At 39.4% G+C, this 14,654-nt stretch overlaps 1 protein-coding gene across 1 annotated transcript in view; it reads right to left on the bottom strand.

Annotated features, from left to right (window-relative positions):
* LOC140692908 (uncharacterized) overlaps positions 1–14,654 on the bottom strand; it is a 417,598-nt gene that overhangs the window by 58,215 nt on the left and 344,729 nt on the right. The window contains exons 5-6 of the mRNA XM_072957117.1: positions 14,230–14,350; positions 7,450–7,576 (exon numbers count right to left, since the gene is read on the bottom strand). Coding sequence (XP_072813218.1) covers positions 7,450–7,576; positions 14,230–14,350 — 248 coding nt within the window. The remainder of the gene's footprint in view (positions 1–7,449; positions 7,577–14,229; positions 14,351–14,654) is intronic.

The following is a 14,654-nucleotide window of genomic DNA, read 5'->3' as shown; positions in this document are numbered from 1 at the left end:
AGGAGATAAAATTGGGTCTGGGTGACAGAGCATTTATCTGGGGACCTGGAAGAGAGTGTCTTTGTCTTGCAGATCAGAAATATAAATACAACAAACAGTGACCTAGGACTGAGCCTAATTAGCTCAACGAAATAAAACTTGAGGCCATGAAATTTTTGGCATTTTAGAACTCAGAACTCTGACGGGTCCTTCAGACTTTGTGAGGAAATCTTAATTATCTGTTTCATAAATAGTAAGCCTTAGTGATTTGAGCAAGCAAATTCAGCTTACTCCAACTATTATTATAAATATAAGTAAGTTTTAAAGTGAAGCTATGAGATCTCTAGCTTTTGTCTGTTTATAAGCCTGCATACAGATTATAGAAGTGAGATATTTCTACTGCTAAAAAAAAAAATTTCGAAGTCAAAGAGCTCTGCTTAATTGATGTAAAAATATAAGAGCTTAAAAATTAAGTATTTTTAAAATAAAAACTTAACAAATTGACTTTCAGTGTCATGTGAATTGGAAAATATTCAATATTAAGGTAATGTTTGATATTGTTTAGTTTAAGTATGTTCTAATAAATGTAGACATCTTTAAAATCATCCATCTTAACTATAATACCTTTACTGTACCTAGGTTTAATGAAAGTCAAATAAGATCCTGTTATATCTGTTGCAGATTTGTCAAAAAAAAAATAACAGTCATGTGCTGTGGTAAAATTTTAAGTAAATTAAATGTAAATGAGATGAGAGCTTTGGGTAAATATTTAAAATATATTTTTAAAATGTATGCTTAAAATAATCTCTAAATGTTTGATATCTTTAAATTCTAGAGTTGTGCTAAATTAAGTTAAATGACAAGATTTTATTAAATATCTATGCCATTTTCAGATAAAATAAGATTGAAATATGAATTACTTAACATTTAACTTCCTCTTACATTGAAACTAAAGGTGTTTAGAAATATTAATAAATGGTTGGTGTCACACAGAAATAGTCTCTATTAGTAAGGGAATGATCTCAGTATCCTAGGAAAGTAATATAAATGCGTAAAGGAAGATGTAAGAATGGAATAATACTTTGTTAATGAAAAATAGTGACTTTCTCCTGAAGCTGGTTACCTCTGAATGGAAGACAAAATAAGGGACACACTAATATAAGTATAGAAAGCTGTGGAAGGCTTGTGGAAAAGGAACACTGAGGAAAGTTTTGTACGTGGTCAGAATTGGCTAAGTTTAGAATCAAATTGGGCAACGTAAATGAATCTTAGAAGTTAGCTGGAACAAGATTAGATTTGGTTTTCTCTCTGTTAAGAGGAAAAAATTTTCTTAAAATATTAATCCACCTTCAGTAACAGATTGTAAAACTTCTTATACCACTTAGCTGATCTGTTCTGCCTTTACTTTTGACGTATTTTCTTGTTAATGAATTAGTACTACTTTACAGTGATCTATATGTTTATCTGATCAAGTGTTCTGAAATCTTTCAAAAAGCTCCCCAAATATAAAATTCTAATTAATTAAATAAAAATTAATTTAATTAATTAAAATTCTTTTAATCTCCAGTTAAGTTTGGGATGCTACAGAAGGCCCCTGAAACATCCCAAAGAGAGATTTTTAACTATAAAGTTTCATTTGGCATTTTAAATAACATGGAATTGTCAAATGAATCATAAAACTTCTAAGGTTATATTGAATGAGAAATATTATTAATATAGGTATTGTAGAAATTATATGGACTCCCTAAAATTCTGGTTTATCTGAAATGTTACCAGTGATAATTATGGGTATAGTGAACAGGTTTCTTTATTGATTATAGTGTAACGGTGTTTAACCATGCTTTTAAATCTTTTGTCATTTATAGACAGTTAATTGTTTTCTTCTGATGGTTTTGCAAAATGCTTTCTCTTCAAGGAGATTTACTGATTTCTAATAAATTTCAAACTACAGCACTGAACTAAACTGGGTAAGACATTTTAAAGTTCTAATGAAAACTCTCATTAAAAGAATTAGTTACATGGGACTGATTAACCAGCTGAATATGGTTATAATTTTTGATATTGTTTGAAATACTACTGCCTTTTAACCTGTTTCCCAGACATAAAGAATCTCTTCTCCTTAAGCTAGTTATGGTTCACAGCAATTTGATAAATTATAACTATGTATACAGACTTGGAACAGTTATCTTTTCTCTCTATCTGATCCCTCAAAAGACTAAAAATACTTAGGTCCCCAGTGGCTCTATCAGACAAATTAGGGAGATCATCTCCTAAGAGATATAGGAGTATAAAGGTATTTTAAGGATTTTAAAGAGAAAAGAATTTACCTAAATCTGTAAGGCAAAAATCCATGAAAAGCCTTGACGTGGCTTTCTTGGCCTTAGAAAACCTTATTAACATTCTACCCTGAGACTCCGTATTAAAAATTCCAACACAGTCAATTTAAAAAGCCTATATGATCAAATAATCAGATTTAATTTGTAAAGAAATTAATCTTGATTTGGCTATATTTGAGAAAACTGAGGGTAACTTTAGAGAGAAAAAATTATATTTTAGTCGATATTAAATTCTAGTTTTGTTAATTGAGGTCCATATTTACTAAGACACTTCCCAGATCATTCCTTGCTGTTATGTCACACTGCTGTACAGTTTAATTGAATTATGAAAAGAATACTCTAGGTTTGATTCTGAAGCTCAGTAATCTATCCTTGGGTAAAATTCCAATGCCCCATGACCTGCAGCCAGGGGATTATACATACTGCAACAGGCATGACTTAAAGAACTGTCTCCAACCTGAATGGAAAGACCCTTTTTCAGATACTCTTAACTAGACCATACACACCAAAGCTGAAGGAAACGGAGTCTCGGATTCATTTCCTATCTGAAACAGCCCCTGCAGTGCACTGGCCTATAGAGCGCTGCTCACCTTAAAACAATGCCCAAATGGAGAAAAAGCTACCAGACCAGGATGAGAAGAAGACGACATCTGAGCTAGACTGCTGACCCAAGACACCGGACCAGGACTGTATACCAATTACTTTGATAATTTCTCCAACCTTTGATTGTGAACTACTCCAATTGTTAAGTTTATGATAAATTACCTATGTCTAGTACTTCTGTGTTACCTTGGTGGGTTTCCCTACTCCAAGGCTCTAACTAGATAGCCCTCAGAAACGTTATTCTAAAAAGAATTTATAGTTCTGTTTAGGCCACTGTTGATCTTACAAGGTGGGAGATTTCAACTGGCCAATTAATACCTGCCCTGACCCTGACCATAAATATGAACTTTCTCATAGGATCAAACTCAGAAACACAAGCAAAATTTTAACCCAAAAATACAACTTCTCGACTATTAAATTCTTACTCGTGACTTTATTAACGTTACTAGCTGTATTACTTATATCCTGTCTATTTTATAAAATTGTTGTCTGTTACATTTCCCAATGTGTAACTAGGCCCACAAGATGGATGATGGCTAAACATCTTGAAGAAACAGATAAAATTTATAACCCTGAATAAAATAAATATAATAGTGTGATTCTAGGTATGGGAATGAGCAAAGATGGGTAAACACTTCCTGGATCATAATAGAGTAGTAAGACAGGTGATCCAGAGAACTTTTAGTATCAACAGGGCCTGATAAAAAAAACTAACACCTTGAATGGCAACTCAGAAGATTCTTCACCTGAACTAGGAATGAGCCATCCTAGCACCGTGGGACAAAATTGGTCATGAAATGTCTCTCAAAATATTGGTCGAATTTAGGACCAAGGGGGAACACTGTGAATGAAAATACTACAATGTGCATGAAAATACTGCAACCATGTCAGTAAACAAAGAATGCTGAATCCAAATCATCAGCGGCTGCTGCCAACCCCCAGCGAGTTCATGCCTACAGCCCGGCCTCTCAGCCACTCACAGTGGTGCCCTCTGAGCAGACTCAGTGCAAGAAAGGACAGGATACTGGCCCTAGATAGCCAGGTGCTTGCCAAAGGAATGAATTCAATGACCCAAATGTTTGCTTCCCACCATACATAGAAAACCACTAAATACTTGAACTTGAGATATCTGGTTTTCTTTAGATAACAAGCAATATTTTATTGTTCCAATTACCTGATCTTTGTTGTAAAGATTCTATTTATCCTAGCTCCTCCACTACCTCTTGGGAGCAGTCCCTCAGAGTGATCTGAGAGGCTGTCATCCCGGCTCGAGTCCTCCAGCCAAATAAATCAAAGCCCTTAACATTTAGGCTGAACGTTTATTTCAATGACGTTCCAGAATAGACACAACTCATCAATTCTGTAATGGAACACACTGAATCAGGAACCAAAAGCGTGTTTTAGTCCAGAAAATCTCCAGGTTCCTATTTCTTCCTGTCATTATACAATCCCTCCAGAACTCATTACTTTGCTGTCTGCTCCTCTGGCAACCAAACTCAGAGAAGAGACAACTCAGCAGAGCGCCCTGCTGGGGAGAACACCCCGCAGAAGCACTGCAGGCTGCCTTCCCTCCCGCACGCTCTGCTGACCCTTGGTGTCCCCCGTGGAGACCAGGCCAACACAGCTCTTCCCAACAGCTGCAAAGTCGCACACGTTAAATAAATCATTTTATTTTATATGATATTTTACGTATATACCCATCTCTGAAAACAGCTTTGCCAGAAGCCCAAATCTTCAACATTAATCTGCAAAGGCAAATCAGGTCCCCAAGGGAAAACAAGTCTTAAGACGACGCTAAGGCCTCCAAAGTCCTCTCCACGACCATGAACCAAACTGCCTGCAGGTCTGCAGCTGCAGGACGCTACATGTCTGCTTTTAAAGCAACCCCTTTCTGCCCTCGGGTGCTACAATGCCCTTTTATGCCCTCCCATCACAGGGCAAGAGCAGCCGCTGCAGAACCTTGCAGGGCAGCACTGACAGGACTGGACAAAGGGGATCAGAGTTAAACAAAGCATTCTGATGACACGAGCTTGTCACTGTGTCTCTTTACAGATGTAGATATATATAGAGAGAAGTGGGGTGATATTGCTCAAAGTCACACAGCTAATAAGTGGCAAAGTATATAACTCTGCTCCTCCCTCCTGTGTGACGCCCAACTGGGACAACCACAGGGTTCTCTCGTGGCTGCCTGAACAGTCTTTTCCTATCACTCATGACACACAATAGTGTCTGAACTTAGCCTGCATTTGCAGCATCTTTTCCCTCCAGTTTCTCAGGAACAAGGCTGTTCGGGCCTGTATGAATTCCGGCTTCCTGAAATCTCCGTGCTCAGGCTGGTCTTGCCTGTGCATCCGGCCCGCTGCTCAGAGGCTCTTCCTCCCCTGCAGGAGGACGTTTCTAATCTTCACAGGGACACAACCTCAGGGGAGCTCTCCTCTCGCCCTCAGCATGGCAGGTGTCCCAGGCCTCATCCCGAGCAGCCCCGTTAGGACGGTGTCTGCCCAGCTCTGCTAGTCAGATCAGCAGCCTCAATGCCAGGGATTATACCCAGGTCACACTGCAAACCTACTGCCCGCCTCACAGCCCCCAGCCAGCAGGTCACCTGGAAGTCACAGCAAGTGCCCCACCCAATCCAGAAGTCTCTTCTTTTGCCAGCACCACTGATGAATGGTTTCCAACCTTCGGACAGTTTCGCACAAAACAGCACCTTCTACTGTGAAACGGGCGGTTTTTCTTCTGCGCCTCATCCTTACTGGAAACGTAAAAGGAAACCAAAAGGCCTTTTCTCAACCCTTTTCTGATGAAACCCTCCCACCCACAATACTCATATGCTCAAGAGCTTTGGATCCACATGATTTTCGTTCTCTTAGGCTAAGTGGCTCAAAAAACTAAGGGATTCTTTCTCCTTTGAGGGTATTAGCACTCAGTTTCTCGGCTTTAATCTGTTTTTGTCTCTCTCTTCAGTGACCCTAGCAGTTGCCACCTCTTACTCCCTTCAGCAGCCTCCCTCCCAACTTCAAGTCTAGGAAATCAGCTGTGATGAGGGGCATGGGGGCAGTCACAGAAGATGCAACTAAGGCACAGAGAGGCTACATAATTTGCCCAAGAAATCACCTTGAACCACCAACAGAGTGTGTCACGTCCCTCTGTTTAACTCTAATGCTAAGCAAGTTAACTTTTTGTAGATTATGTTTATAAACAGATGAGGTATGAAAATACATAAAAGGACACACATCAACTCTAAGATATTCATTAACTCCACTATTTTGTTTCTATTTATTTTATTTCTATTAAAAAATTAAGAACCCCTGCAGTCAATATAGCAAAATGTTACTGGGTTTTAAATCCAGAATATACAGGGGTTGTGTCATTACTCATTCTTGTATGTATTTTCACAAGACAAAATGATTTGAAAGTCTCTCTCCCCGCCCCCTACTCACTACTGGCTCTCACCAGAGCTCCCAGACCACACATCTAACAGCCTTTCACTTTACCCACAGCTGAACTCATCAGTTTTCCCCCAGAACTCCCTCTGCTGCTTTCCCTCCTCAGAACACAGCAGGACCATTATTTAACTCATAAATCCACCCAGAAACCTGGGCCTTACTCCATCCTACCTTCACAGACAGCATTGATCCTTTCCTCTTTACCATCTAAACATGCCTTCAATCTGTTCGCTTTTACCCACTGACCGTCCCACCGCTCAACTGGAAGCCAACAACACTGCCCACCTGGACTCATGAGTCTCCCAGGTGGCCCCACAGCCACTCTCCCCTACTTGAGACAAATGTGATTGTGTCTCTCCCACGCTTTTGGACTCATTTCAGACCCACTGTTCTTAGAAGAAACTTCAATTTCTTCACCTGGTGAAGGTCCTTGCCATGAAACTGTCAGCTCAGTAAGGGCAGGACACACCCTCGTCCCTCCTCTCCACCATCTGGCAGAGCATCAGCTTGGGAGGATTGAGTTCTTAGCAAACTACTTCACTTATCCATACAAATCCATGGTAGATTAGAAAGATTTTAGATGTTAAGCTCGACTATTAATTTGGGGATTTTGCACTGGCAACCTGCAAGTATATATTCCAATTATTGTGTCTTCTTAAAACCATACCCAGATTAAAGGAGTATTTGTGGAATGTCTTCAGAGTAAAAGGGACTGTACTTTTACAGATTTTATGTTTTAAAATATGAACAACCCGGACAGGGTCAAAAATAGAACCGCCTCACAAGTGACAGAAGACAGGTGAGACGCATATAGCAACAGGTCACAAAGATGGTAAGAGCAAAATTGTTTCTCCAACCCCCAAAACATTCCTCCAAGAACTGAAAACTCAGAAATTTGAAAGTAAAATACTATCATATAAAGAAAGAAAATAAATAATCCTCTTCATCAGGGTTTCTAGACCTGACTGCAGAGTTATTAGCAGGCCATACTGAATCCTAGCACAGAAAAATCAGATGGACTAGTGGTGAGTAAGTTCCAGGAAAATGGCAGTAACTCCTCCACTTGAAAGAGAACACACACTCACTTGTTCAAGGTGATTGTAAACCACATTCTGCAGAAATTCAGAAGATTCAGGCACCGCTTCTAGATGGTGATGACACGGAAGGACGGCTTGGATGCATGCTTCTAACTGAGTCACCGGCATTCTTACACTGCAGGGGGAAATGGAGGCCCTCAGCCAAGAGCACAGTTGTTCCTGTCATGTATCCCAGGCCGTGCCTCGGGGACTCAGTGTACTGTAGCAGTCCGGCCCCAGGTGAGGACCCGCAGCGTGGCCCAAGCAAGCAGGAGGGGCACTGTGCTTGAAAAATCCCATCCCCCATGGGGGCAAGAGGGGCTGGTGGGTTTGTGTGAACCTATAAATGCTCATAGAAATACACCTGCATACATTGAAGTGATAAAATTAAAAGTAGCAGGCTATTTAACAAAATTTCAATTGTCAGTGTTAATTTTACCATTCCATTCCGCTTGTCCCCTGCACTCTGAGACAGGCTTAGGCTCTCTCACACATGCAGCTCTGATGCAATGGTTGTGAAGTTATTTTACTTTGCTGCAAGTGTCTTCGCTCCCAGTGTCACTGTGACTGTCGTCTCTTAACACAGTCAGATATCTTCCTGCATCTCTCCCTGAGTTCCTTGCTCCTGCTTCTCAGATCCTGAGATAAAGAACAGGTGAAGGCACATGACTGGAAAAGTCAATGTGGACTTGACCAAAGTCCTCAGTGACCCCCTAGGTGAGTGCTGCCCACCCCTTACCTTCGATTCTCAAGGTTCTGCCCAGGGTGACATCCAGCCAGGAGAGAGTCCTGGGCCCTATTAAAAGCTGTGTGGCTTGGGTGCAGGGAAAGCTGCAGGAGCTGGTTCTGTAGCCGGTCCCATCCACACCTCTGCTCCTCTCTCTCCCGAGGCAGCGCTGCCAAGCCCCCAGGCTCCCTGAGCTTCTGTCTTTCTCTTCTACTCTACTTCAAGCCCTTTTCCTCTTCCTTTACTCCCTGATTATCCCTAGCTGGAGTGATTTTTCTATCATAGAATCTGAAAAAATTTCCTGCAGCTGAAAAAGAGGTGCCAGAGGTCAACGCGCATATGGTGGTTCCTGAATAGAGCCCCTGGTTAGGGGGACCCTCACCAACACTCACGGGGCATCAGGCATGTTGCAGGGTCGACCACCACCAACAAGAGTTTGCTGTGACACCAAGGCACGCACAGCATCCCTGCTCACTAAATTGTAGTTGTAGTCCTTTATTAAGAAGCAAAAATAAAAAAATTGCTCATGTTTCTTACTAAAATTATTTATGAGGGAGAAAAAGAAATTGTAATAGAAAGAACAAATTTCACTCCATGTTAGATGTGTTCATTTGGCTTTAATCCTGTACCTTGTTTTCTAGGCTCAGACTTGCTATCTCTGCACCTTTTGTAAAAGAAAGTTGCCTTTAGCCTGAAATATCCAGGAGGGTCTATTCTCCGGGCTCTGATCTTTAAGGATATTTGCTCTTCTACACTTATGTATAGATGGCAAGTTGTAAAATAGTGAATAACCTTTCTTTTTTTTTGGAGGTTTTACAGGGGCACCATAATTTGACCCACATGGACAGCTGCAGGAACAAAGGATTTCAAGGACAAACAATTCATACAGCAAGAAGTTTGCAACAACCAGCCACATCCCTGCCGCTTTTTAGTATAAAAGGAGACTGAATTCTGCCCTGGGGAAGAGAGTTCTACTGGATAACAATATGCCATTTTCTGGGTCTGCCAGCTTTACAAATAAAGTCTCTTTTCCTTACTCCAACATCTCATCTCCCGATTAATCGGCCTGTCATGCAGCAAGCAGAACGAGTTTGGACTTGGTAACAAATTGACTGCCTTAGAGGTAGTATGTCTCCACTGTTTCCTCATTTCCAGTATTTCACCACCTATCAATTTTATATGCTTTTTAACAACATGAACAAAAAACCTATTACAAGGAATTGATTCCACAGAAATAAAATTATTTCTACTCCTTCAAAACTTTTTTCTTTTCTATTTTATTTTGTTTTGCTTATTGAAAAGAAAATAAATTCAAATCTTTTTATTTCACGTATTTTTATAACTAGATATTGTAAATACTACAAAGATATTTAAATTGCAATAAAAATTGTTCATATATTAGTATAAAGATATATACACAATCAATGCAGATTAGGAAAGGAGTAGATATTTACTAAAAATCCACTGCACATCCAGTCTTTTACAAGCATATCCTGGAATATAAGCTCTATTATCCAGGGTCCCCCACCCCCAATCTCACTGCGGAGTCCCTTAGTAATCAACTACCAAGGCACCAGCATAGAACCATGAGATCACTAGTTTAGGTATAAATGAGAGTATTAGCTCATTCAATTCTAAAACAGAAACCTTAAAATAAATACTGAACTTACTTACAGATAAACAAATTTGGACACAAAAAAGTACAGTTTCTCCCCAAATTCACAAAGATAATAACTGGTAAAGGCAAGATTTGAACTCATCTGCCTTGAATATAAAGCTAAGTTGGAAATCCCCTTCAACTGTGGAGGACCAGCAGCACAGCCTGTCACCCTATCTTTGTTCAGATCTGGCTTTAGACAGCCTGAGACAGCACCCCTTCCTATGGAACTCGAGGGCAAACAATAACAATAAGGATTTTATATTCAGTAGTTTCTTAGGTCTCAATTATATAAAGTGTCAGCAGGTCAGCAGAAAACTCTGGGAAATATGAGTGGGTCCAGAGCTTTTTGCTGATAAGAAACTCAATCTATCAGGACAGAGTGACCTTCCCATGAGAGGCCTCATGGACATAAACTAAAGGCAACTGAGCAATGAAAACTAGCAAGAACATGGAACTCAAGCAAGAAGGATCCCTACCATCCCCTGCCCAGTTGCCTCTTCACCTTTGTGGACAAGACGGCAGAAGGTCCATGTTCTTGTCCAAGTTACAACATCATGGATTCTCACCCATATAATATTACGACTCTATGCTGTCTTAAGTCCTTTCCAACTAAAATATGATGACACCAATATCTCAGCAGAATGTCTATGTCTCCACTTTCTCTCTTCTATTAGGAGACTATATCTATGGCCACCAAGCCGAAATTCAATTAAAAACACCATGCACGAAGCCTGGTGAAAGTCTGTGTAAGAGACATTGTTCTCAAGCTCAGTGAGTGAAAACTCAGAAAAAGTGGTCCTTATCCCTCTGCAAGTGGAAGGTAGCCTGATTGTGTGTGTGTATGTGTGCACACGTGTGTGTGTAAATCAAATACAATGTATTGTGGGATGTGCACAGATTTTTTTTATGTTACTATCATTTCATGAGGATGAGCCAACCTTTAAAGTAATTTGAATCTACTATTCTGAGAGAGTCTCAGGATCTTTTGGTGGAGGATGGGAAAGGGGAAAGGAAAGGAGGAAAGAAGTAAATGAAGCAAAGCTGTAAGTATACTGCTAGGGAAAGGCAAGACATTAATTTTGTTCCTACTTGCATCACACACAAATTAGGGACTGGCTTTCCCACATGTCTTGTCAAGCACTGAGTTGCAGAAGAACAGGTGACAGCCCATTTCTCACTGAGCTTGTGACTGTACGTGGCATCTTATAGACACTAATTATTTAACCTGATCAAACAATCTGGCAGCAGGCTGTAATTCTCCTATTTTGAGAGATAAGAAAACAGGAAGTGAAATAGGGTATATAGCTTGACCAAAGTCAGAGGACAAGTAAACTAAAGAGGATGAATTCAAACTCAGATCTGAATGCAGAGTCTGATCTTCCCACTCCGAGGGCTGGAAATTCCTTAACACACAGGGTCCCCAGCTCCTCTGCTTTGTTCCTGGCACCAAGCATTTCCCATGGCGATATTCTCCAGTTCTCAGACACAGCGCTCTGTGCAGCCAATAACCTCCATTCGACCTTGATCATCTACCTGTCACGCCCACCAGGCTTCACCAGGCAAGAAAGCTGGCTTTCAACTGCATACAAAGCCACCCCTGTTTTATCCTGGACTCTTCAGCGGCTTTTCCAGCGTAAACACAGCCATGAAAGTGCTCACAGTTTGTACATGAGCCACACTACCTCTCTCCATCTCTGTCCCCACCTATACTACTTTGCTATGACCATTTTGAGAATCTTGGAAACAAATTTTTAAAAACAGAAAAGAAAGGATTCTGTAACAAGTACTTAATACTTACAATTTTAAATGAGAAGTTACAAAGTGAGTATTTACAAACCGAATCTGCCTTCCTAGGTGTCAGTTTTAACAGTTAAAATATACAATAGCAAAAAATTCTGACTTAAATAATTAACAAAAACATCAACAATAATCTGGAATAAACTCAAAAACAATGCCCATGTTGTACATGGAGGAAGTACAGGACTGTACTGTGGGGTAAAGTAAGAGGTGTGAAAGTAGAGACATCAACATTTTGTATGCAGGAAAGCAGTTTTGTAAAAATGTACGTTCTCCTAACGATAATTCAAAAGTACTAAAAAATCCCACGACAGCACTTCTTTTTTTTTTTAACTTGAAAAATTATATTAGAATTCTTCAGGAATAATAAAGTCATAATACTAACCAAGAAAATTTGGGATCGAAAAGAGAATCAAAAAATCGCACTGTCAGATATTAAATAAATGTTTACAATATGTAAGATATAGTGCTAGTGTAAGAAAGTAAGATTGATAAAAATAAACCATGAGCTCAAAAAGAGACTCTAGTGTACATAAGTATTCTTTACAGGTGGGATTTCAAGTTAAAAAGCAAAGTAGGAATTCAATAATTGTCTTGGGACAATCAGAGAATCCCCTGGAAAAAACAAATTCTATTCCAGTCATAATGACCGCAAGAAAAATTACAGAATGTGATGTGAATATTAGAAAGTACTAATAACAGCGAATATAATTCTTTGCTCATATTAATTCAACTTCTCTTCACTATAACAAGTACCATCATCATCTCCATCTTAGAGATTAAAAAAACCTACAGAAGAAATTTATACCATTATAAGAAAGTATTTCTAAGAATAATATCAGGAATAAAACCCAAAAAGAAGACATTTACAATCTTAAGATTATTTTGGGCCACAACAAAAATGAACCTACTGAACAAAATGAAAGGCAAAATATGACAAGGAAAAGCTCTCTGATACATGTTGATGAAGACAAGGGGTTAATGTTCATAATATACATAGAGCTGTCACAAAGCAACAAGAAGCTGCCTCACTTAAATGTGTGCAAAGGACAAAAGAGATCATTCACTTTTTAAAAGTCAGATGGCTAATGAGTGAAAAATGCTCAATACCTCACTGGTCATCAAGTGCAAATTAAAACAATGAAAAAGTACTTTTGCTCATCATATTGGCACATATTTTTAAAAGATATTCTAGCTAGTGTCCATCTTTGAGAGAACAAACTGTGAGCGATCTTTTGGAGGATGACATGTCAATGGATATGTAAACTCTGAAAAACGTGTGTACACACAGGCTGAACTCCACATTTTGGAATCGTTTCATTTAGAAAAATTCAGTTCAAAAAGATGTACTTATCAGAGCATTTACACAGCACTGTTTACAATGGTGAGAAGAAAAGCTGAAGTGAAATCATATCCAGCGATAGAGAATTGGTTACATAAGTTATTCTACATCTTTTCATGCCCCACAGGAGAAGGAATTTCTTGATTCACTTGAAAGGAGCCTGTGATTTATGTAGTTGTCACATCCAAGGACTAAATTTCCAGAAACCTTAACGAAAATAATACTCATACAAGATCACAGGAATGTTTGTATAAGAAGTATGCCAGTCAAACACCCTTTCTGACAGTGGAAAATGGAGAAAACTTAAGTGTCCACCATCAAGACAATGATGCGGTAAATCACGGTGAGCTGTGGGCACTAAAGTTCCGGTGTTTCGGCGTGCTCCAAGGCCTTGTCCACAGTACGCTCCCACGAAAGGTGTCCTTACACAAGAGACCAAACCTGCATATCAGGAAAACCCTCTACTCTATCTGAAAGGACCGGGTGAGTCTGGAGAGAGAGGACGTCTGTGATATATACCTGAGTGAATAAACCGAGCTGCAGAAAACATATAGTATGGCCTTATTTTTCAATAAAGCATATATACACACACATAGACATAGATTTCTCATATACGTGTATGTATGAGTTTATTTATATGACATAGGCATAAAGGTCATGAAATATATACTCCACATTGTCAGCAGTTTTTACTCTCAGGAAAAAAGGGGAAGGGATGTAGGGGACTTTCGGTACCACAACAGATCTCTTTTCAGAATTTCAGTTAAGTATACTTGGAATTTAAAAGTTTATTTAAGTCCAAAGTAAAATGGACGAGGACTCCACAAGACAGAATGCTATACTAGTCATTAAAAATCATGCCAGGGGAGATAGAATATTGTAGAGAAATGTGTAATAAGCCGAATGGAAAATGGAGGTCTCCACACAGTATACAGGCACACATTGCTCGCTGGTTTTTATGACAGAGGTAATACACACTGATGAAAAGAACAGAAAATAGATGTTAATGTGTTAATTATTATCTCTGAGTACTGGCACCAGGATAGATCCATTTGACCCTTTTTTCATACATTTATATTAAATACACACTATTTTTCATCTGAAAAATGCATTTTTAGATGTCTAGTACCACACATTGGAAAATTACACGAGTACTTACAGAAACAAATAACTAGGAGACACCGCAGCAGCGTCACAAAGTGTAGAAAGGGCGATCCTGAATAACACCGCGCAGTTACATAAGGACCCACAAAGTGAGAGCACCTGCTGTAACAGGGCGCGGCCCCCTTCCATTTGTCAGATGTGTCTTCAGGGCTGAGGCAGTTCTGAGCACGGCCAGTGTCAGTGCTGGTGTCTGGATGGATGCCACTGGAGGTGAGGGCACCTGCAAGCCGAGAGGAAGAACAGAAATCATCCTCTGCTTTTTCTGTCTTGTTTCTTTGTTACTTTTAAAGAGAGGCGGAAATAAGATAAACTGGATCTTTCCTACTGAAATTTCAGTAATGAAACCATTTTTAAAGTGATCACAACTTATATTCTGCCTATGACTGTCTTTTCAACAAAGCATCATATTTATTAAATGTTAATTAACTCAGTTAATTAACTCCCTGTTGAAACATTCTAGTAAAGAGCATGAACTGCAGTATGTAAAAGAACCACACCTGCAGTGACTAGCTCAGCTGTCTTGA

The sequence above is a fragment of the Vicugna pacos genome, unplaced genomic scaffold, assembly GCF_048564905.1.
Source record: "Vicugna pacos unplaced genomic scaffold, VicPac4 scaffold_19, whole genome shotgun sequence".
In the NCBI taxonomy this organism is placed as follows: domain Eukaryota; kingdom Metazoa; phylum Chordata; class Mammalia; order Artiodactyla; family Camelidae; genus Vicugna; species Vicugna pacos.
The sequence above is the reverse complement of the archived record's forward strand: the minus strand, read 5'-3'. Positions and strand labels throughout refer to the sequence as shown.